General features: G+C 35.6%; 1 protein-coding gene across 3 annotated transcripts in view; it reads right to left on the bottom strand.

Annotated features, from left to right (window-relative positions):
* The window catches only part of ARHGAP15 (Rho GTPase activating protein 15), a 631,777-nt gene that overhangs the window by 595,058 nt on the left and 10,244 nt on the right, over positions 1 to 26,475 (bottom strand). For all 3 annotated transcript variants that reach the window (XM_079135673.1, XM_079135674.1, XM_079135675.1), the window contains exon 2: positions 10,082 to 10,260. In XM_079135673.1, the coding sequence (XP_078991799.1) occupies positions 10,082 to 10,246 (165 nt within the window). In that variant the 5' untranslated portion in view covers positions 10,247 to 10,260. The remainder of the gene's footprint in view (positions 1 to 10,081; positions 10,261 to 26,475) is intronic.

Raw genomic sequence — 26,475 nt, 5'->3', positions numbered from 1 at the left:
TGAAAGGTTACCCATTGTCAGGCTGTGATCAATAGGTAAGACCACATCGTGTGATGTATTGTCAAGTATCAGCCAGATTCACTTTCTCATGGATTTTATAAACAGTGGTAGCTACACTTACTTTGTCTAACCTGAGCTAAGCTCATTTGTTCATTAACCTTTCACTGCTGATTAAAGAATATGCCTTGAATACATTTTCTTGAAGTACAGAATATCAGCTCTTGCTATTTAATTTGTGTCATCTGGCAGTGGGCCTCTAGGTTTTGCCCCCTTGTTTTGATGTTAGAGTTTGTATCAGAGCAAACAAAACTGTCACTTTGTTTTCCTGTCTTCCTGCATTGGGTCACTTTGTGCTACATGATATGATCTAAGACAATTCAATGCAAGGAGACACATGTCCCTTCTCATTGGAAATACGAAGGCTGTAGCTTTCTTTTCCCCTGTGGGAAAGAAAGCAGGTCAGGTGTCCAAAAGTAGTGGAGGAAAGTTTGGTGTCATCATTATTCCTCTTCCTCCACAGAGATAATGTAAGAGCATAAGGCAAAAACAGCACTGGTTTCCTCATATAGAGATAAAAAGAGAGCAGCACTTTGATCATTTATGTTTAAGGTACCGTGGAAGGGCACTTACATAAAAACAAAACTACCATTTCTGAACACTGTCAAACATAATCTTCATCTAATAATATCCTGGAATCTCAGGAAAAATGTTCACTTATTGAAATCAACTCTTAGGGGATAAATTAAAATGAAACATACGTAGCCATTTGGCTTCTTTGATTTAAAAAATGAAAGTATTTGATTCATTTCTTTTTTTTTTTAATTTTTTTTCAGTTCCTGTATGACCACTTAAGTATTTTTATATGTACACACTCAAATTTGACATTTTTTTCATTTTATGGTATTTTAAAAATTTCACCCAAATACTAAGATATAATATAATTTGGAAAAAAACCTGATGAGAACTCTGTGTCAGCAAGTAAAATTTTATTCAATGGTTTGTGCACATGGAATAATGCACCAGGCTGTATGAGGACAATAGTAACCATTAGAAGAAAACTTCTGGTCATTTTCCGAAGAAAAAAGGATACAGTATAATAATTTATGATAATTAGGAAGAAACAGAGGAGAAAGAATAAAGTAATTCTGACATTCATGTTTTCTTTTTTTTCTTCATCTCTCTCAAAAGATTCTGTCCTTGTTTCTTGAGTATGTAGTTTCTCTCTTAACTTGAGCATATTCTTAAACCTACCTTATGTAGGATAACCACGCATGCTCTTATAATTCAAATCCTGCATCTCTTCCCCTGATAAACTTACTGTCAGTGGACTGGAAATGAATAGATATCATAAAAATCCATCACCTCAAAGGAGAAGCATATGAGGTTGCATGTTAAGAAGACTGCATCACTTCTGTGAGAGTGCCACATTGCCGCACATTTGCTAATTATTTGCAACATGCATTAATGTACAAAAGAATGCTTTTGCCTTCCATGTTATTGTTTGGAGATAGTTCTGCTTATCAGTTTTTAATATGCTCTTTGAAAACCGACACATACTTTACCCACATCTATTTAGGAACACAGGGATTCAAAAACTGGATAAATACTTTCATGCTTCCCAACACAAACCTGAGAGGGTAATTAAACAGATGGTAACAATAAACTGAATCTGAACACATCAGGGACTGAAGTCCCCTAATAAAAGCCTTACACACTAAAGGGAGGGAAAAGGAATAAACTGAAACAAACAAAAAAACAAAAAACTCTTGGTGGTGCTCCAACAGCCAATACCTTTATGTCTGTCCTGACCTCAGAAGCAGAGGCTAATCAACCATTTACGGTTCCACATGCAGAGGGCACCCAGAGGTCTTCTGAACACTGAGGAACAGGAAGACAAAGTCATTGTACTACTCTCAAGGAATACAACTGCTCCTTGGGACTGCCTTCAAAGGCATCAATTTTGGACATACACATTTTCTAGCTGAAAATCCACCATTATCACCCAACATGTACCCTTTTCAAATCCTTCCAGATCAGAGGACTTAATGCTTTTCTTCTAGCAGATGTCAAAATATAGTTATTAAAAATTTCTGGATGACACAGTATTCTAAATACTTTCTATCTCATTCATAGCAATAGAATGATCTCCTATTTATTCTATTCTTGAAATATATTGGAATTCTACTTATTTCTGGGATCATAACATTGTCATCATGTCTTGAGCTAAATCTACAAAAGATTATTCAGAAAATCTTGATATTTTACCTTGCAAATATATTTCTGTGTTTATTTTTCTACAATATGAAAATAACTTCGCATACATATACATCTCTATATAGCTATATGTATCCATGTACAGATATAGATAGATATATATATACTATCTATATAGATATAGAAATATATATAAGCACATATATATGTATATATAACATGTACACACACAGAATCTACGTGAGTAAAACTCTAATTATCATGGAGGTTTTTAAAAATATTACTTTATTATGACACATGCAAAAGTGTTATTTTGCCATGACACAAGGTGCTTATAACCTGGAGAATGATTGAGTCAGTGTTTGCTCTTTTGTTTCTCAAACTGCTTCCGTTCTGTGCCTCACTTATCAAGTTTTTTAGGTGCTATTTATGAGAAACATTCAGTATCAGAGCAACAGTGATTTAACTAGGTAATGATGATCAATTATGAGACATTTCTAAAATTGAGGCAAGTATTAAAATTGGAAAAACTTCAAAATAAAGACAACCTACATCAAATGCAAGCACCATTCTTCCGCCTGAAGTTTACCTGTCTGTACATGCACATCACCTTAAACTACTCTCTGCTTTTAATTTTTGGATGTTGGTACTTGACAAGGATCAAAAGAATGTGCCCATATCTTGATATATTACACCTAAAATAGCACATATTACCTTGGCAGTTTGCCCTAAAACTCTATTAATAATACTGACTATGATTTCAAAGTTATTTTGAGGGTAGAGAGTATCATATGAATTAAATAAGAGACAGTGCAAATAATTTAGTGGAAAAGCACAGTTGCTGCCACTCAGAGTATTAGGTAACCTCTTTTAATTAGAATGTACACTTTTAGATTACTGATTATGAACATCGGGGGACTCGAGATTTTGATTCATCAGTAATTCTCCTTTATGTCTACACTAAGATGTTAAAATGAGACCTCTGGCTCTCACTCAGTGTTTCCCTCTTTACAAACTGGTGCAGAAGCTCTTTACCTGTAATCCCTAGTACTGCTCTGCCCCCTTGTGCTGCTAGGGTGAACTCGACACAGAACAGTGCGCCTTACTCTTTGTACATGAACTACAGAAAAACCCCACTGTCACTTCTCACTTTTCTGGCAAGTTCAAGGTCAGTGTCTAGCTATTTTCAGCTCATCTCTTCTTGATCCATGCAGAGAAATGACAAGGTAACGTGATTTGGGGTCAGCTGTATTACAGGAACCGTTACATAAACGGAGAAAGTGAAAATCAATCCTAGCTGACAGTGACTTCGGGATAATCAGCGCTCACTGGATGCCTCTGTCAACTCTCCTGCATCAAACATCGTGTGACTTCTGTCAGATCTTTTTAATAAAACTATATTCTCACTTTCAGCAACCTAAATAAATGTTGCACTGGAGCTGAAATTTTTAAGACTATGTTAGCCCTCTAGATTTGTAAACTTCCAGTATTTCCTTGAAGAATCTCATGGGTGATACCTATTATCCCACGGTTTGATATTGACCTGAGGTTGAGGTATTGCAGTAAAACCTGCCACTTCTGGTGATGGATGTGAACTTTCCTAGAGACTGTTGCATGCTCCGCATTGAACTCAGCAACACAGTCTCAACACGGCTCCCAAAATCAGTCTCAGCCCTAACTCCTCTCTCCTCCTTGTTACCACAGCACTTAATCAATCACTTCTTGTTGGGGGGATTAGGTTTCTTCCTTTCAGCCTAAAAGGTTGCTGCCTTTTTCAGTTGTGAATTGATATTTTCCTTTTCATCTGTGTATTTCCGCCCAGTACATTTTGCCCTAATACAGAATTAGAAATAGATTATTGAACAAGATGGTACACGTTAGTGGCATTCCTGCTGACAGCACCTGATATGATATGTCAGCTTGGGGAAGAAGCTGTTTTATCCCACCCACCTTGTGCTCCCTTGAAACTGTGAAGCATGCAGCACTCCACTGAAGTACAATTTACCATAATATTAGTTGTCAGTAAATTCAAAGACGGAACTCCTAAAGCTATAAAATGGATTAGAAGCAATTTAAAAAAGAATTAACAAACTCGAGTAAGAGTATACTGTCAACAAACAAATGCTCCATCATAGGACTGTAATTTGGAATTTTAATTACCCCTCTGCTCTGTAACAAAACAATGTCTGAACTGGCAGCGATTTGAATCTCTCACAGGTCATTGAGCATTCTAGTTAATTACTCTATGAATAGCCTGTTTTTCTCCCCTCTGGAAACACGTTTCTAATGGCAGTCAAGGTCTGACAAATGTGTCATCTACATAATTAGCTAGGAAGCAACACAAAACATTAAACATGCTTTGTGCCGACAACTATCAAAACATTTCATTTGTTGTCAATTATTCATTACTTTGTAGGTTCTGAAGGGGTTGTTATTATGGAAATAAGTCCAGATGCTAACAAGGTTAGAGTTTTGGATTCAAATTAGTAATCAGAGGACTAACTTTTAAAAAAATGTATCTCATGTACATTCAGCGCCATGTTCAATCAGTAGGAGATTATAAACAAATTTAGCTATGCTCAAGTTAAAATGGAAACCGCACAGCCATATAGATGAATTCAAGAGCCCTGGCTCATTCTTTGAAGTAGACTCTACAGTGTTGTCATAAACTTTCTGAACCTCTTCGCAAGTCCAATGTGCGCTTGGTAAACAAAGTTTAAGATTTTGACAGGATGGTGTGGTGGTGGGTGGCAAGGACAAGGAAGGAAATCTCTGGTGGGTTTTGAATCTTCTCCCCTAGGGCATGCTGTGTGCTAACAAACTTTTTCATCTGCTCCTCAGAAGACTACAAACTACGCTAGAATAGTTAATTCAGGCAACCTTTGAATTTTGTGTTCATTTGTTGATATAGTGTTTGCTGTTTCTGAAATCACTTTTCTTTCCTTATTCTAATATTATATAAATATTGAATATTCTAATACTGTATATAATACTAAATATTTTCCTGTGAAAGCAACATTCCTAATGTATAGAGAGGATATAAAAAGATTTTTCAACAGAATTGACCTCTCAGTGGCAAAGTAAATTGCAGTGGAAGACACATTATTGTGTAGTCATATCAGAGGCTTGGATCTATGGAGAGTCTCACTCCACTGTCCTCTAGCTTTTCCTTATAAGCCAAAATGGCTTACAAATGTCATCTACAATAGTCCAATAAAGATTAGGAACAAAACACTGTCCTTACATTTGATGAGATAAGAAAGATTTAACTGCAGAACGCAGCATGTAGGAACAGTTCATAAGGCTTGTTCTCAAATCAGAAAAAACAGAATTCAAATTATATTTGTGTGTGTGTGTGGAATTTAATTGAGATGATCAGTCTATTTTCTACATAATGTTTGATCAGATGCCTGTATCATAGAGCTAGATAAAAAGAAAAGAAAGAAAACAAATTCTATCAGGGAAATCAAGAAGACCCGCTATCTACAGGGTGTGCAAAATATGTGAGGAAATAATTCTACCCTGAGTGCAGAGAATGCCCAGTTAATAAAAAAAGATCAGGCACTTTCTAAGAGAAAATAATTGTCAGTATCTATATTTTTCAAAGCAAAAAGGCAGTCACATCTTACACTAAATAGGACACATTAAAATAAGCTTTAATAATCTTTATGCAGAAGGAAACTAATCCATTTTCAGATCATGCGATCCACAGCAATAAAAGGAAATCATCAAACTAAAAACAATTTTAGAAATGGCTGCAGACTCTCATTTAATTAACATGCAACAGATCATATATTTATGAGGAAGTCAAAATATTTAGGAAGCCTATAATCCTGTAAGCCTTAATGTGGTATAAAAACAACAAATAAATGCAAAGTGTTACTGTTACACATGCCTGCCTGATCAATGGTTTTCACATATTGATCTATAAATGGAGTTGACAGTCTGTGTTGGCTGCACATTTTCCAAGCAGTGCTATTTTTGCACAAAACCAATACGGGCAATTACCTTTGTTTGAGATGCCAAGTCTTATCAATTCAATGTGATTTAGTGTCATTTTAATTAAATATCAGGATCCACTTCAGGACAATTTATACAAACAAAGCCTCAAACCTAACTATAAGCTTGATTTGGAGTAAACATGGACAAGCCCTACAATCTCATAATATTTCTCAAAAACTCAGCTAAACAGAAGGCTTATATTTTTAGTAGCAATTTTTATGTCTGCCTTTTTGGCTAGCCACAACTTTGGCAAGTATCCTATAATCACAGAAGTAAGAAACAAAAGAAAATTGTTTCCTTTTTTTCCTGATAATGCATTAAAAAGAAAAATGAACAAACACAATCTGTTAATGGAAGTAAAAGCAGTCTTGTATGTTAACATTTAAGAACGTCTTGACCTGAGTCTTTATCAGAACACCAATAAAGAGATATTTTCCTGTTCATGATGGCCATGAATGAAGTAATGCCCTTCTGTGGGTTTGCAAGAGGGAAACTGTGAATATTTTTTATACATGTTGCTGCTTAAGACACCAGCATTAAATGCCTAAATTGTTCCTGCCTGCAAATCCTATGTCTGCAGTTTCCTGATTTGGGCTACTTAAACTCTTCATTAATATCTATTCTAAACTGTCTAGTAGGCTGGAGCATCCCTCTTATAAATAACATCAAAGCATGTAAAACCTTTCACATTAGCTATTTGCTGGATTGCACATTAGCCTTTTTAGCCCTTAAACAGGCGCACTTCACTTGCCCCATTTACTCGCAGTCAGCTGTCTGCTTTCTGTTCAGCACATTCTGGTAAATAAGCCATCCACCTTTAAGAGGCCTCACTCTGGGGCTCAGGATGGGACAACAAATCACCGAGACCAAAGAGCTTCCCACTGAATTCAGTTCTCCAAATCTCTCTTACTGATAGGCGATTTTCTTGCAAACCCTGTACTCCAAACTTCCCATCTCTCCAACATTTCCCAAGTAGCCAAGTAATCTCGTTGAAATTTGAAAAGAACATTGATTTTATTAACCAAATAAAAATAAGTATTTGATGTTTAAGGAAATGATGCCTATCAACAATAAAATTTAAGTGAACACTAATACCTGTTTTACTGAAATGCTTTCCTACAAGATCTAAAGTTATCAAAATTCACAAATTAAATGTAAATTCACCTGTGTTTGTATAGCTCAGGCTTAAGTAATTGCTTATTTTGACATATCAAAATACTCTTTAAGATATTTATAGGCTCCTAATACCATATATGAATTTTATATTGTGTTCTAAGTATATAATCATGTTAAAATATTTTTAATTGAACAAAATAAAAAATCTTTCATAGGTAAATGACAAAGTGATTCAATTTGATATTAGAATATTTAAATTCATTATCGTAATGACATCATTATTAATGTAATATAAGATTCTTATATATTATATAGTTGAGCAAGTCTATATAAGACTTATATAACCGTTATACTGGTGAACAAGTTATATATAAGACATTTATAAAATAGGATGCAAAACATATGTATGGTCTCCAAGTATGCAATTTTATCTGTAGAAATTATATGTATGAATCTCTTTTACAACTAAGTGTACTTCATGTGAACATGTATAGGTTTGAAGACACATCTCTTCCCCCTTCTCCTAAATTCACAATCTCTTCCTTGACCTCACCCCATCACCCAACTTCTGAAAAAATCAAGTTCTTAGTTTAGCTTGAGCAGATAACTTTAACAGGCTTGTTTGAATAAATATGCCAAAATACTTTACATTCTGTCAGTATCTAGTCAGAAAATTGTGCATGGAAAAAGAGATGAAAAGAACTGAGACAGAAAGAAAATTAGTGCCATGGCAAGCTTTCAATACAGTATCTCTGAGCCAAGTTTTCTCAGTGAAATGACATATCCTCACTAAAATACCCCTTTTATATAATTATGCACTGAGCACACATAACCAAAAGTAACTTTTATTTTTGTTCCTTATCGAGGAATACATATTGCCCAGGCTAAGAATGCGGAAACAAAAGCTGGGATAATTATAGCTAATTTAACTTTGGAAAACTCTTATTCTCTAGCAGTCCAGCATACAACCCCCCAAACTAAAGTTATGTAACAAGGTAATATCAACAATGAGAAACTGCATGATAAAATCCTGCCCAAAAGTGAAAAATGCTAATTTTGTCTCATTTAGCAGCTGGATACAGAAATGCTCATTAGTTTTAAGAGGGTTAATCCTTTTAACTTTTGCATATTGATATGCCAATTATGCCTAATTGTACAAGAGGCATCAGTCAAGGTAATAGTGCATAAACACATGAAAGTTATTAAGTACATCCCAACATGTAATAAAGTAGGTGTTAATTGGTAGCTGAGTTCTGCGGGCTATTGAGGTGGATAATTCATTGAGAGATGGATCACTTGTAATTTCTCTCCATAATTCCTTTTGCAGTCTCATGCTGTGATGTTTTCATGCTTGTCAAAAACAACTGCGGCATAGTGCCTTTTGTTAAACACAGCCAATAAAATATGTTAGGCATCATTAAATATACTTAACTTTTAAACTTTTTCAAAGGTACAGTTCTTACTGATAATATATAGAGGGATTCCAATAATTTACTCTAACCATTGTCTCAAGCTCACACTTAAGGAACATTTTAGCTGCTTTAAAAGTGAAGTCAACTAACAGCATTATGCCTCCCAGCAGACAATAGTTTTAAATGAGAAATTGAGTAAAGGAAAATGCATTTCCCATTAGTTACCTTATCTAAGGATGTATTTCTGACTCACCCGATATAATCACTGGCTCCCTCATGCTAAATGTGTCTATAACACCTGAGGAAATAGTGATTAAATTCATGGGTTCCTCAAGCTCCTAAAAATGCTCTGGGTTAATTCTGCACTTGAAATTCAAGTTCAAAATGGGGAATAAACATAATCGGTAGCATGCTATTCAGCAAGTTTATGTCATTTAATAACTCAGTTAGGGAGCTGAATATTTCATAGGCCCCTACAATATTAACAGAACACTCAATTAATAGCTCACATGTTTCTGCAGGGTGACTGGGACTCAGCCTGTCCCCAGCTAACCTATTTCTCACTCTTGCTCTTACTGTGAGAAACAAAATAGATCTGGGGTCCAAAAGAGTGGCTAACATTGCATAAATAATTTTGTAACATCCTATGGCCTCAGCTGCAAGTTACCACCATTATGGAAGAAAATTAACCAGAGGAGACTCATCGCAATCAGTGGGTTTAGTGGCTCAGGATGTGTGCAGGGCCAGGGACACAATTGGCAGTAGAGTTCATCTCTAACTATTTTATTTCAAATCTTCCTAATGACACATTATCGAGACAGAATGGCTTCCTCTCCAAACCTTAACTAGCCACACCATTCCAATTGTGTAAGCCCATTCCAAATCCAATCACAATTTCCACTACCATATATTACTGGAAGATTTTAAGGAAGAGGTTTTTCACATGTTTTCAAAGATTTTTTTTTTTTTTTCTCAGTTCATTCTTAGCTAATTTTAGCCTCTGGCTTTTCAACGTGATGTACTGTATTTGGAAGTACAAACACCACATGCTAGCATAACCTCATTATTTTTATGACACTGAAGCATGATAGTAGAAGCCCTTAAAATGAGTCAAAGGTGCTCTTCAGCCTAGCTCCAAATCCACTTTATCACTCTGGATTAGACCCAGCTCTTCTCTTGCAACTGGGGATATTATTATGACTATAAGTAGGCAAGATAAAATGCATTACAAAAACAGTTTTCTCATGCACATTAGGAAAACAAATAAAACAAAGCTAATTAGCTTTAGAAATTCTGTATGATAAGAGAACTTGGGGTATTTGGAGCATTCGACTTACAGGTTCAGTGACCTTCCCAACATCGGTGAGGATCATGGATTTACTTTGGCTCAGCCGGTCGTGGTGGCTGTTGGCATTTTTTATTCTCATTTGCACAGCTCCTGTGCCTTGCTGGGTGGAATTCAGTGTCTCCACAGAGGTATCAGAAATTGTAGATTTCTGCATATTATAGTGCTATCCTGATAAAATATAAAAGCATTACATTATTCAAAATACATACTTTTCCATGAAAACTCTTGGCACTTGCACATGTACCTGTGCATAATTAGGATATTAAGTAAAGGAGTCTTCACATCTCTGAATAGGAAATAGAAGGCAATTGCTCTGTAGTTATTTTATCCATAGGGGCTTTCATAGGTGGATAGTACTGTACATGACAGAAGACTTCAGAAGTTTGTAGGCAGTACACCCATATTTAGTATAATTCCTAATTCTATTAAGAAATTTCTAACAGAGTTTTGATACAGTCATCCTCCTATGTAGAAACCAAGGTGTCCACTAATCACTTTGGGGACAATTGCTCTTCTCATTCACAACTTCACTGGTCTATTACCCACTTTACTCCTAGGCATTACCACAAGCACCATTTTTTGTTGAATCAAAATGTGCATGAATCAGGTCAAATATAAGAGTAGAACTGAAGTCAGAGCAAAACAAAGAGACCTCACAGCTTCCACTTCCACTCACAACAGTCACAGACAAAATTTAAATTCTTCATCCACTGCCACCTGCCACCTGAAATAGATTTTCTAGCTTAGCAGGGTATAACATGAAGACTATGAAGAAAATAAAAATCAATACTAGTGTATATTTACATATGACACTGTTATATTTTTATATATATTTAAATATATATAATAATATAGGTAATAGGAGTATGATTTAGGCAAAAAAATGCATTTAAATACACTTTAAATGAGCAGCAGTGAGGAAAATATAATTTAAAAAAGAAAACAAAGAGAACTGCACTGTGGCAGCACTAGAAGGAGAGCTCTAACTGCTTCCTCACATCCATGGTCCTCTCCAACCATCGCTCCCCTAAAGTTCCTCAAGTGAATACATCATCTCATTAAAACACAGCACTTGCAATGAAAACACAGCTGCTAAATTGCTAGAAGTGGTCATCCATCTTTCGTGATTGCTGCCTCCAAGTCTTTCCTATATAGACTTTGTATTCTAGGCATGAGCACCTATGTACAGATTTGGCAAATAGTGATTAGTCAGTTACAGAGGACAATGGAAACCAAAAAATGATCATAATTTTAAGGAGACAACCACAATGGTCCTTTTGCTGAATGGAATATGAGGCTAGAATTGTTGTAATAGTCAAGATAATTAGACACTAAAATAAATAGGAAGTATTTTAATAGAAGGAAAAGTGTTAAAATTAATATCATCAGGCAATTGAATGGAAACTTAGAAAATAAGTTAATATTTATTAGTTAGGATGTGCTCAGCAATGTGCTCAATGGTTTAGTTCTCATAAAACATCAATGAGATAGACATTCAACCCATATATTTACAGAGGTAAGAAATGAGGACTGAGCCTACTAATAATTTCCCCCAGGGACACTTTAGGAAAGAGATGGACATACATGTATCTTAATTTTTATAAAAAGCTACCCGGAGGGAAATATTCGAGGCTATCTACAGAGTGAAAACCATAAACAATAGAAAATAAAAGGCTATTGATGCATTCAAGACACATGGAGAAATGCAAACTCACTTTGAAGAGTGAAGGAAGGCATTCTGAAGAAGAAAATGGAAAAAAAAAAGGAAGAATATTTATTCTGTACTCTACTTACATAGTATTATAAAATACACACACTAACATGTGACAGAAGTGATTGCTCAGAGATAGGGTAGAGGCAAGGATGGATTACCTTAAATCCAAGGAAATGTTTTGGGGTAAGGAATATATCCATTATCTTGATTGTAGTGATGGTTTCCCAGCACATGCATACATTAAAAATGAACAAACTGTACACTTTGAATACTTGCACTTCACAAAACTGTTTACAGGAAAATTGTTTTAGGAATTCCTTCACCAATTTATTTTGCCCTTACTTTCAATTTTAGATGCCTACATGAGTGATGTATTATAAAGACAACCTAATTGAGCATAAGAGAGATTTTTCTATAAGTATGAGATAAAAATTTTAAACAACAAAAATAAAATGTCAATTTATTCTAGAATAGGTTTTTTTTGTAATAGAATAATTGGGGTTATCTTCTGAGTACTGTCAAGGATTTATCTTCCATATGACTCAATAGATTCAAACTCTTAAGTGTGGTGTTTTTGGTAATATTAGGGGAACTCGCTCGGCTGAAGTGACTATCTTTTGACCAAGAGCATCAAGCCACCATATTTACATATCCTGGGCATGTGCCATTTATAGGACATGTTGCTTCCTCTTCCTCTCACAAATTTCAGTGTCAAATAAATATTTGCACTCTTGTGTTGATTCTATGATTAACTTGTAATTTGCTTGGTGATGTGTTACTGGTAAAAGCCAGGATTACTTGCAAAGTCTCTTATCTGGCTTTTCTGACTGTGTTCTTGGGGACAAGCTGCAGAAAGCATTTTCAAGATCTTCTTCAGAACTTTCTGTCAGGCTGATTTCTCTCCCTACCACAGTGTCATTGTTATTCCTCTTATCCTCCTCACTCTTTCTTTCCTCTAGCCATGATTTCCTCTTCCATCTCACCTCATTCTCACATTTTGTTGAAATCCCACTACACGGTTTGTTCTTTTTATTCTACATCCCTTGTACAGTACATCATCTCCCCTGGTCTGGAGAGATACATTCAAAACCTCAGTTATGCCTGAAACTGTGCATAGTACAGAACCTTATATGTTCCATGCTTTTTCCTGTACATACATACCTATGATAAAGGTAACTTACAAATTAGGCACACTAAAGATTAGAATTATAATATATTGTTGTGAAAGTTATATAATTGTGGTTTCTCTTAAAATTTCTTGCTATACTATACTCACTCATTTTCGTGTGATGATATGGGATGCATGATGCCCAGGTAATGAGAGGAAATGAGGTGAATGGCATAGACATTGTAATGCACCCTTCGGCAACTATACAAGTTTGCTTGTACACTGTGATACTGCAGTGGTTGATCTGATAATGGAAGTGGCTCTAAGCAAATAATGAGAAGGTAGCATAAAGAGTGAAGAGACACTGGACCAAAGGACGAGTCCCATCATAGAGAGGACAGTGTGGGCAATGTGAAATTTCATCATGCTTCCTGAAGAGCACACAGTTCAAAATTGTTTATTTCTGGAAATTTCCATTTAATATTTTCAGTCCATGGTTGATTGTGCATAACTGAAAGCACAGAAAGCAAAACCAAGACAAGGGGGGACTACTGTATTTTGTTCTATAATGCCATTCACTTGATACTACTTCATAATTAGTCTTAATTTTTTAATCTTTGCAGGATTCTAATTTCTATAGAGCACTATATTTCTCTGCAAAAATACAGAAAAATGACCCAAAGATCTTTCAAACAGCCAATAAACAGAAATAAACATTACTTCTTCAGTGTTTATTGAGGTTCTCCTAAGTGGCAGGCACCATCTTAGAGTTTGAAAAATCAATTCTTTCTTTCTTTCTTTTTTTTTTTTTTTTTTAACCAAGTGCCCTTAAATTTGCTGAGTGCAAAAGAGAAACAAATCAATAATTAAATGAGAATGAAATTGTGACCAGTTGAGAAGAGGAACAATGGCATAAAATTCAGGTTGAACTGGGAAGTGGAGAGAGAGAAAGTCTAAAGTCTATAAGAGATCAGACCATATTGAAGCTAGGTCAGGGCAGGCAGGGCATTTTGGGTAGAAGTCTTGACAATGCAAAGGAGTGCAACGCCTGTGGTATTTATCATAAGAGGGCTATGAAAATGTTATAAAGGGAAAATTAGGTAAGAGGGAAATTCAAGGAAGAACGATTTGATAGAATTCATGGAACATGTACATTGGACTCTCTGTAGATGAGTCTGGTCCTCCTTGACTCTCCTGTGACTGAAGGACCGATTGAAAACACCCTAGCTCTGATCCAACTGATGCTTTGAAGAACTGGTGTTCTAGACTTTCTAAGGTAGAGAATATGGGAAGATGGCTTTCCTTGGCATAATATACACATATTTCATTGAGTTTATGGAGAAGAACTCCACTGAAGGACAGAGGGACGTTCAGGAGGACAGAAAGAGGATAAAGGAGGATAGAAATGTAACATGATTGGAAGTAAAGCTGTACTAGTGGCTGTGGTACTTGTGATTACTGTCCTTGTAGGTTCAGAGACAATTTATTCTCATTCATTCTACTATGAACCTCTTATACCAAGTAGATAGGGCTATTTCTGAGTCATATTTTGCATGTTGTATTTGAATCCTACATGGAGCCCCTTCTGTACTTCTCAGTTTTCTGCTGCCTACATCCTAACCCTCTCTTTCCTCTGCCAGGTGTAAACCCTTTCCATATGTAAACCCTTTCCATATTAGCTGCCAAAACCCCCACTCATTAGGGCTTCATCTCATCTACAGAGACAAAATTTCTGAAATTCCCATCATCCATTCCTTATCTATATCCTTTAAAAACACCCATCCTATCGGTGAATTTTACATAGGTGTAATCATTCTGATTTGACAACTGAATGTTATAAAAGACTAATCAGACTTCTGCTTAATTCTCAAGGAAAAAGTTACCTGAATCTCAAATTGGAAACTTTTCTGGGAAGATGGAAGAAAGTTCTTAAAGTAGAAGAGTATTGATCAGTTCACTCTGTTAATGCTAGAGGAAAGAGCATGTGTGACTGGGGACTGAATATTATTAGTGCTTTACTCTAGTAAATGATGCCTCCTGGGATTGGGAGATGTGGTGGTCCTGACACATTGGTCTTACATATGAGTTTCATGAAATAAATTTCTAGGGAACATACCCCATAGCAGAGCCTGCTCAATATTGACTTAGAAGAAACTCTTACACTCAAGGTCCATTTTGATTTGGCTCCCAAATCCTAGGACTGGCTATGTTTCCAGGAACATCTACATCAGTTTTCAGGGTATGCACAAAAGGGAAAGAAGAACTCCAATTTTGTGAGTCTATAAGTGTTTCTGCATTATTTCAAAAATATTCAAAGGAATTCAAAATCATATGTTATTGTTTCACCCACATTCCTCACTCACCCTCAGTTTTCTAGGTTTAGTAAAGTGGATTGTAAAATGTTTATACTTACCTCTATGCAGCTTGGTAACATTGGGTATACTGTTAACTTCAAGTTATATCAACTTTACATTTTATTAGATCTGTCTGCCTGTTCAGTATTCCCCCTGTTCTCCCTAGAACATGTCATACATTCATCATCCTCATTATTGTTTTTGGTAACTACTGTTTAAAAACCATTGAAGCCTTGTATGTTTATATTCTTACAGGAGGGACTCAGAGTATTGATGAATGACTAATGAAAATATTGAAGACTGGCTTATTTTGCATGTGTCTAAAATAAACATTGATTTGAAAAACTCTCCAAAAACAAAATCCCTGAGTTAGAAATTGAAATGTAAATCACTTAAGCCTGGCTTCACTGTTTCTCTAGACTTCCTGATTTTATATGTACTAAGAGAAGAGCAAGAATAGCCTGCAATATTGCACTAGTTCCACTTTCAATACTGTTTTAAAAACAGGAAGCAGTGATGAGACTGCACAGCATTAGAGCCACACAAACTTTGGCTCTGCGATAGACTTGGTTCAGTGGTATTCTGGGCTCCATTTCCACAATCACACTGAAAATGCACAAATAGGAGTGAACATGATATTCCAAGTAATCATGAATTTCATAGCTGCTCTGCCAATTATTTGTTGCACTCTGTTAATTACACTAAGGCTCAACAGCTTGCCCTTTTGAGTTTGAAAATATATTTTTGACATCTCTTTTTATCAGCAGCATTAAAAGTAAAAGTATACTGAAACATTTTTGAGTTAAGAAACAATAAATAGACACTATGATAAAGTTTCAAGGTGCAAACAGAGTAAACTGAGAGCCAGGAATACAGAGATTCTTCCCCAAACTGTCACAGCCTGCTCAGAGTTGTCCCAGGACAGCACCCAGAGATCTGCAGCCCCAAATATCCTTGGTTTTGTTACAGTCTCTAAAGTCCAGTGGAAACTACGCATGGAAAAATAAGATAAAAAGAATTTCAAAGAAAATCTGGCAGAGATCAGGGTGATGAAATTATCACAGTGCGATTCTATTAGGTATATGTCATGTAAGTCTTTCTATTTAATCATTTACAGTATTCCTATGTTGTTTAGCAAAATAACAGATTTAATAAATGTTTGTTGAATGTATAAATGGAAAATAAATATGGAAACTAGTTAATACCAGTATATGTAGCCTACCAAAAATGTCATTAAATAAGTTTCTTATTTTAAAAACATGTTTAAAGTATCCTTGACAATATTTTCAAGGTTCAATGAACTATGGATATTTTACAATATGTCAGAGGCAAAAAGAAACAGTGCTTTTCATACATTATATGACCAATATTCAAGTATTTTCAGAGATTAATATAAAATTTAAAAATGTAAAAATTCCATATTTTCATTTCAGAATAACTTCTGATTTTTTCTCATTACAAAAAAAAATGAGCACATTTTTCACTGTCTTAGATTTTAGGAGGGTTATTATTTGTTTTGTCTCCCTTGAGATTCAGATTTCTTAAGGTGCTTGATATTTTTAATCTAACTAGAAAAACTCTCTTTCATGACATAGGCTTTGTAAGGAAAACTATCTTGGAGGAAAGTGTTGAGAATACCCCCAGAGAATTCTACTTTTAAGGGAATTACTTTGGGTTTTCACTGTATGACAAGAGCGGCATGGTTGCCCCAACCCCCGCAGAGCCAAGGTCCTCTCTCTAAATATGGGACACTTCCATGCAATGTGATCCCATTCCTGTCTCTGTGTGTGTGGGCAGGGCTCATTCTCCAAGTCTGCGAAGGGCTCATGGAAACTCCACAGACAAAATATTATTTCTCAGAGAAATTCATTTCAATCCCCTGGAAAGATCTGATGTTGATCTGTGGTAGGGCAGAGTCTGTTTGTTCCCTTGTGGAAATGACTTGTGGCTGTGGTAGCTCCAGTAATGTGTGGCACAACCTTCGTGTCACGCTTTCCTGACAGGTCAGTAATTAACTTGCTTTGCAATTGTTTGCCGTCTCCACCACAGCAGCCATTTACCAAAATAACATTTTAATTTCAGTTTCCTTCCAGCTCACTTTCCTTTTCTTTTTCTCCCTGTGGCTTCTACATCTCTATTAAGTCTAATTTCCCCAGACCACTTCCATAAGCTGAGAGCGTACAATAAAACCCAGTTTCAAAAATGTCAAATATAATGAGAAAAGAAGATCACAGTAAAGGAATTTGACCACAGCCACTCCACTGGGTAACATTGTCTTTGACTGGGCAGGTGTTATATATAGGAAATGTGATAATAAGGCTTTGCATTTATTTAACTTATATCAGGGGATCTGGGGAATAGGCTGCATTTACTGATAAAAATCTGGTAAGTCAGCTACATGGATAAACGGCAATACAGTTATTGTCATTGCACCTAAATGGTGAAAATGACAAGTAAATTATATTTTAAAGTAGAAGAAGTCCCTGACAAATTTGTGTGGTAGGCAACCTTGATCTTCCTTAGCTTTTGGGAACCTGTTGACACCCCTGATTCTCTGGGTACCATGGCCTTTTAAACTCCATTCTACTGCAAGCAAAGCAGCTGATTTTATATTTCAAATATTTATGGAGCCTCTACCCTGAAAAATAGACTTACTACATCCCACGGGGTCTACAAAATCTTTAAGAATACTGTGCTAGAGTTAAACACAAGCAGGCTTGTCTACTATGAAAACTAATATAGATGCAATGGGGGAAGGCCCTAGGCACAGCAAAAGTGACATTAGGCCTAGAGAAGTAGAAGTGATGTTAGTCCTAGATGTTCTATGATAACTACAGCTCCAACAGGCAGAGAAGGGATATCAAGAGCAGTGTAGGACAAGGTTACCAGAATTAAGGAAAATAGGAGTGACTTTCTATATCAAATGATACAATGTCATATAGTTAGGTAGGAAATTTAAGGAAAGATGGTTGATTATGGCTAGATTAGAAAAGTCTTGTGGCTCCTATCAAGGAATTGGGATTTGTGTTATAGATCCTAGAGAAATTTGAGGACTTTCTTTAAGGGATAATCCTTTTTCAAAAGATTTGGTGAAAAACAGCCCATAAGAATGGATCTCCAATGACTGAGGCTGCAAAATGAACATTATCCTGTTCATGGGAAATAAATATAATTCATAATAAATACCACTGCATTCATTTCTAAATACCAATCTTATGATAACAGCACCCTGTGATATGGAAACATATTCTAGAATTTTAGAAACCTCACTGAATATCCAGGAATGTGTTTATTGTTCCTAGCCACAGATCCCATGAAGAGAAAGGTAAGGAAGTGATAGGAGGGACAATATATTTAAGATAAAAGACACCAAGGTACAACTGCATCTAATTAAGAAGGTAAAAGATAAATGAAGTTAAGATTAGTGGAACTGCTTCTGAATTCCCCTCTGATGATCAGGCAGGTAGGAAAACACTGAAAAACAAACAGGAACAGAATGGCTGTGCCCTTGTAATTATATTTAGGGAGCATAAGAAATTTCATGAAATGGTAATCTCCTTAAATTCAGAGGAGAACTGTAAGGGGCATAAGTAATGCAATCTTCTCTCTGTTTCCTGTCAGTTTTGACCTAATCTAGCAAGAAATGCTGAGCCGTTTTCTGCCTCTTGTGTACAAGTATCAATTAAGGAAAAACAGGGTGACTATCTTAGGGCAGTGATGATAAAATGTCACTTAAGGAGAAACATCAGCTGTAGAACAAGCTGTTCAGCAGCCACAGTATTACAAAACACTGGCAAAACAAACAGCATCTCAAGATAGCGCCTGGGCCAGGCCTAATTCTCTGATCTTTGCTGGAAGTGAACAATTGCAAAATGTACATTTTAAACTAAAAATTATATTTTTCCTTGGAATTTCTTGTTCTATGTTGATTTTTTTCCAAAAGGCTTCACTAAGTGACAGAGTCCTTTTAGCAAGCAGATTAAATCTAAACATCCATTGGTTGCAGTTACACCAGGTTACTATCTCTATCTTGGCCTGCACCAGGATCAAATGGGGGAAGTTGCATATTGCATAATTAGGGTTTCACAATAATTAACAGAATTCAGTAATTGACAGTGGTCAAATATGGCTAACATTTGTTTCATTTAGAAAAATTCGTTATGGTATCTATTACTATTTCCCTAATGCTGATTTCTCCAAACCCTGAATAGATTGAATTGGATTTAGTGCTGAGAGGACCCATCTGAGATTAAAGAATAAAATTAGAGTCCATTGTTGAGAAGGACAATGATGACACATTAACACAGAAATTTCCAGAATATCTTCTTTGATATATTTTAAATTATTTCATGCTCAATTATTTATGAGTAAAATATTTTAAATAGCTTGTATGTGGGTGCATTGGCATGCAGGTACATGCCTGTGTTTCTGCAAAAATTTCAATTAATTGTTACAAACTGAACACACTCATGTAATAATAGCCAAATCAAGAAACAATGCTGTCAGCATTCCAAAACCCCTTAAAGCCCGGTTAGAGTCACCGCTCTACCCACCAAGGGAAATCATTAGTTTTTCTTCTTAGTTTTGCCTATTTTTTTTTTTAACTTTATATAAATTGAAACCTAAACTATGTACTTTTTCTTGCAGGGCTTTTTTTATTCAAACTTGTATTTGTACAGATGACAACTATGCAGTATTTTCTTGCAAAGTGCCAATACAAGACTTTTTCCTCATTTTTCTATTAGATTGTCTACCCTTTACTTAGTTTTTAGGAGTTTTCCAGATGCAAGTTATTTTTAATACATATGTTGCAATAATCATCTTTTCCAACTTGTGGGTCGCTTTTTCTCTCTCTTGATATATTTTTGTGAATAGAAGTTCTTAATTTTGTCTACTGTATCATTCATTTCCTTTATGATTAATTTTTGTTTTCTAAAGAAATCCCTGACTGAAATGCAAATCAAAACTATACAGAGATGTCATTTTACTCCAGTTAAAATGGCAGCCATCAAGGATACAAATACTAATTAACATTGGAGAGATTTAGAGGAAATGAAACACTTTTACGCTGTTAGATGAATTGTAAATTAGTATAACCACCATGAAAATCAGTATGGAGGTTCCTCAAAAGATTCAAAAGATTAGGAATAAAATAACTATATGACCTAGCTATATCACTTTTCAGTATTTACCTTAAAGAATTAAAGGCAGCACACTATAGTGATACATGCATATCCAAATTTATAGGAGCACAATTCACAAGAGCTAAGCTATGAATTCAGCCTAGGTGTCTGTCAATGGATGAATAGATAATGAAGATGTGGTACATATACAATATGGAGTTTTATTCAGTCATAAAGAATAATGAAAGTGTGTCGTTTTCAGAAAAATAGATGGAACCTAAGAATATTACGTTAAGTGAAATAAGTCAAACTGAGAATGTTTAGTGTCATATGCTTTCTTGCCTATATGGAAGCTAGAAAAGAAGAAGGCAAAGCAAGGTGGTAGGGTGGGTATCATGGATTCATGAAGTGGAAGACAAGGAGCAGAAGGAAGGAGGAGAGATGGGAAAGGGAAAATACTGGGGAATGATTCTGACCCAAATATACAGGGTCAGTATATTTGTGTGCATGCATGAATATGTAAAAACAAATCCCACCACTATGCACAATTATAATGCCCCAACAAAAATAAAGAAAAAATAAAGAAACCCCTACCTGATTCTTCCCATATTTTCCTCTAAATGACTTGCTATTTCAACTTTTAATTTTAGAACTGTGATTCAACTAGAAATAATTTCGTATTTGGTCTGAGATAGGGATTGCTTTCTTTTTATATTATTAATTCATTCATATATATTGTCAAGTTTTAAGGACCTGTCACCTTTTGTGTTTTGTTAAGGTGGGAAAAGACCAGGAAATGGTTCTCCATCTGAAATGACCAGTTGCTGGAGAGTTTGCCTAGTCACAAGTGATGAAAAGAGGTGGAATGTGAAAGGTAACGATAGTGTCCAATGATTGCATAGATCTTTGGTTACAATCAAGGTAAATATTGGTAACTGGGAATACAAACTGAGTAGGAATAGTTATCTGACAGGTAGGCAGAAACAGGTGGTAATCTGGGAGCAGTGATGCTGAGAAGTTCAGTATCCAAGTTGCTCTCAACTAGGAAATTTGTTGCAGAGTTCTCAACGCTGGTTATTTGCTCTGGTCTACATAAATACCTACAAGGGAGACGAATGATGGAAAGGTCAGACCTCTATCTTAGCAAGTGTAATGAGACAACAAATGAAAAGGTTGTCAACAGAAGTTGTGGTCAGAGACAAAGCAAATGCCCAATGAGGAAGAAGTGGCCTGCTGAAGTGCTGGGACTTGTAAATAAATTAAGAATGAACTTGATATGCACAGGAGCCCAGACCAAAAGCCAGGGTCACTTGTTATAGTTTATTATTGAAACCATACATTCTCATTTCACTGGAATTAAAGATTACTGTATGCAGTTAGGATTTCTTCTGCTAGTGAGGAGCAGAAACATCTCCCATTGAAAATGAGTACATGCCTCCATGGGGAGAGCGAAAGCTATAGAGCAGGGATTCTGAATGGCCAATATGTGGGACTTATTAATCACCTTCCGCAGATACTCTTAGGTCAGTAAGACTGAGGATGGCCTTAGAAACTACATGTTGGCTGTCACCTCTCAGTAAACTCAGATGAATTGTTTTTCTTTATTTTTATAAAGTTTTATGATTTATTTTTTAATATTTCCAATGTTCTAAAATTGTTACCAATTAATTACTTTAGTGCTTTATTTCTTTTTCTTTTTTCTTTTTTCCTCCTCTTTTTGGTGGTGCTGGGGATCCAATCCAGAGCTTCATACATGCTAAGCACTTAGGTACTACTGAGCTATGCCCCGATCCCTGGTGCCTTATGTTTATTATCTGCCTCTACTAGGCTCCTTTTGTTCATAGTGCTGCTATAATTAAGTTTCCTGTGAAGGAGGCATCACTTTAGAACATGCTGGTGGGGAGAGAAAAGCATACATTTTTGTTGGGAATAGTGAAAGTTAAGTGAGCAGGCAGGTTAGTAGCTAAGTGACTAAATAGACAGACACATAGCTACATGAAAATGATATTGAAGACGTCCTGCTTAAGACTAATTAAAATGTGATGTTTATCGGAACAAACATCCTATCCTATATACTGCTTCAAAATAATAATTTTGCATAACAAGCACAACTCCAAATGGCCTTATCACAGCATTCTGGGTCTATCATACCACTTTCAGTGTGAGTGCTTTGTTATTTGGTTGTTGTTGTTTGTTTATATCATAAACTTGGTAAATATGAATAAAATGACATCCATTTAAACACTTGGAAAGCAATTCTTATTAAAGATGAGAAGTTTGGTTTCAGGACAAGAAATTACACAAAATATTGTTTATGCAATCTTTCTTTCAAGAAGCCCAGACTATCAAAGTAGTGAAAATTTATCTTCCAATCCACATTACTTAAATTGAGAGCCTTTGACTGTTTTTTATTCCTTGTCTTTGAAGATTCTCTACTAGAGTGTATATTGTTTGTATATCTTAAAATGTATCCTATTGTTTGTAGGTAGGATAACTGAATGCTGTCTTCACGCTTTTAAGTCTCTTGACATGCTTCATCTTGCATTAATTATCAGGATCCTTAATCCAGGAGTTATTTGGAAGGTTAGATCTTTCCTTTAAGCCAATTTGATTTGCTTCACTTTCCACAAAGAAGATTAACTTTTTATTAAGGTTTTTATGTTATTTTAAATATCTGCATTGTTAAAAAATTGTTACTCATAACTTTAGTGTTTCTCATCCCTTTTTCTTTATGGTGCTGGGTATCCAACCCAGGGCCTCACACATGCTAAGCACATGCTCTACACTGAACTACTTTCTCAGCCCTCTAGCCTCAAGATGGGAAATTAAAAAGGTAATTGTTAGCTGTGTGACCTACCTATCTATCTACCTATGTTCCAGCTAATTGCTGAATCACTATAGCAAATTCTGTCTTAAGTTAAGACTCCTCACAAAGTAAAATATAGGATTTTTTTCTTGGACACATTGAAGGTAAAAGAAAATGCATAAATTTTTAAAGTCTAAAAATGGTTATCAGGATTATCTTATTTAATTATTAAGTGGTATTTTTACCTTCTGTCTTGCCTTTATTTGCATATATCCTTTGTCATGACCACTTTGGAGACTTAAGAGAATCTCTTCTCTGAATAGATAGCATGTGTAATGAACTGGGTTACACAACCACACCCAGGCTACATTCCCCCATCTTGTGCTCTGGTGAATTTCATGTACATGAGTATGTTTATGTATGTGTGAGCATGCATATGTGTAAGTGCATTTGAACAGTTGTCACTATCATTATTTTTACCAAAGGCATATAAATCACCTTTTTATATACCCCATAACAGTGTACCCATACACGTATAGCTATCTGGTCCATAAAATATATCATGTGATTCATAAATATAAGCTGAAACAAAGAGTAATATATTCACTATTACTTAGTAAACTTAAACTTTTGGAAACATATTTTAATGATTTTAAAAATGCTTTGGGGAGGGTTGGCAGCAGAAGAAAATTTATTCTTTCTAGTTAGGAAAATGAACTCAGTCATGAAAGCTAGACAGACAAAACAAAGACCTAAATGAAAAGCTATACATAAATGGATGTCTTTACACAGAATAATTGAATGTTCTAGTCAGTCTCTAAACATTTATTAGGATTTATTGGATATACAGAAGTTATTTGGAGGACTCTTGTTCTCTCTAATCATGGCACTCTGCTCCTGCTTTCTTAGGAGCAGCTATAAATTCAGGAAGAGGTGGAAAATCGGCAGACTGCCAACCAAATTCAACCCACAGACATATGTTGTTGGGCCTGAACAATGTTTTGGAATGTTTTGAATCAATTTCCAATTGAAAAAGGAGGGCTGTTACTTAAAAGAAAAAAGAAAAAAAGGTGTCTACATTTCTTCTCTTAAAAAATCATTAGATGTAGCAAACGAGTCGAGAGGAAACAGTCAGCTGGAGGTGGGCAGCATTTCTGTCCTTTAGGTAGACAGATTCTCTCGTCCCTAGGTCCTCTCTTGCCCATTTCTCTTGCATAGATGTCCTGACTAGTGTGGAGGCATTAGTGATAGTGATCTCTGACATCAATCACCTCTAAGAGCATTGCTCCTCTGATGTGTGGGTTGAGTGGGGTTTCTGTTGTGTATTAAGTAAATAAAATTTTCAATATTTTGCTCTTCTTAAATACAGGATGATCAGATTGCAAATGAAGAGCAGAACCAAGAGATTGTGTTTGTACCACTGCTTTAAAAAGAGGTTTATGGGTAGAATGTTTGATTTATCCTACCATTCGATTCTTCCATTTTCTCAACATTATCTCAGTTCCAAAGAACAGGGTACTGTACTGTGCTCTTAGTATTGCTAAGCAAGTTCTCCTTTCTCTCATTTCTGACCTACTTCTCTGTTCCTATTATATTTTGGCAGATATTGATAACCTGGCTCACAATTGTTTTCTCTATTTGAGCTGTGTGTCCCTTCTGTGAATTCCTTAAAGTCAGACACTACATTTGTCAGTGTTGTTGTCCACATTGTACCTCAAACATTATAGATTCTTAGTGCCTATCTGAAATCTTCTGTCTGAAACTGCCCTAGTATCATGAGCATTTCCAACAAATTAGTTTCTGAAAATGCTTAGAATGGATGAGAATCCCTGTCAATCCCAAGTGTCATTTCCAGTGTTTGATCGCTACTTGTCCACATCTAGAGCAACCAGATGGGCCTGGACTGTAGTGAATTATGGTCAGGGGAACCAGAATAATCCCTATATCTTACCTTCCCTATCCCTGCCCCATGCGGCCATGCTGGCTAGTATCTAGTTTTCCTATCAAGATGGTTTCCCACCCTGATCCAACCACCCACCCACTTGCTAATCTATCTTCCAAAGCCAGACTGCTTACTTAGAGCCTGTTGACAAGAAGCCATGGGACCCAGAGGTTCTCCAAAGTCAGCACCAGCTACCTTTCTAGTGTTTTGTCAGCGCTTGAACTTCCTACTTCCACACCTCACTCTCATTATTTAGATGACCTTATATAATTGCTTTCATACTAAGTTTTCCCAAGGGAAAAATAAGACAAAGACTTCTTAACTTGGCCAACAACCTAGATACTGAAACTTCCAATTCCCTTTCTTATTTTTCTTTCTCAGACATATTTGGCTAGGACCCCAGCAAAACTGCCTCATGGACCATCTGAATTACTACCTAGAAAATAATTAGATTTAGAATAAAAATGGGTGAAAAAAATTCTACATTCCTCTCTCTTCTTTCATCTTAGATTCCCTTTGTTTCATCTTAATTTCTGGTGCTGAAGTTGTAGCTGCCTACCACTTCTGGATTTGCTCGGTGTGGTAAGTATGAATTTTTCAAAATTAAAGGGTATTTTTGGTGAGGGCACATCTTGTACTTCTTGGTATCAAATTTCCATATCAACCAAAAGTTAGTAAACAAACAAGAAAAGAGCTCTTCTTCACTCTCCTCCTACACAGCTATATGGAGGAAATGAAACTAATAAGAATTTGCTTTCATGAGTTCCATCATCTTATCATAATAACTTAGAATTGAGATAAACTAAAATTATACGAGTCTGATTTTTATATCACAGAAAAGGGTGAGATGGCCAGTGTTTGATTCAAGACAACCAATAAAACCATTACTGCTACTGCTGCTATCACCACTACATTTGACCTTTTAAAAGTAATTATTGTATAACACACAATAGGAAAAGTTTTTTACATGTATTATTTCCTTTGTTTCCTTCTGAGAACACTCCCCATTTTAAAGACGAAGAAACTCAAAAAGATTAAGTGAATTGCCAAAATAATTTATATATCTAGGAAGTGGTGGAATAGAGGGTTTAACTTTATTTTTTCTGATTTCCTAATGCTTACACTTCAAATAGGTATCCCCACACAATCAGATTCTTCATATTTCATTGCCTTATCCTATGTTCAATTTGCCTCCTGTTATGTTCAATGTGATTGGTGCAAGCTATACACATGTATGCAAAAATCACACTGAACCCCATTAATGTGTACTATTAACATACATTAAAACTTTTTTTAAAAAAATACTGCTTTTCTCATGGGTTTGAGTGAATGATCA

The sequence above is a fragment of the Sciurus vulgaris genome (assembly GCF_902686455.1).
Source record: "Sciurus vulgaris genome assembly, chromosome: 3".
NCBI lineage: Eukaryota > Metazoa > Chordata > Mammalia > Rodentia > Sciuridae > Sciurus > Sciurus vulgaris.
This window is presented reverse-complemented; position numbering and strand designations above follow the sequence as displayed.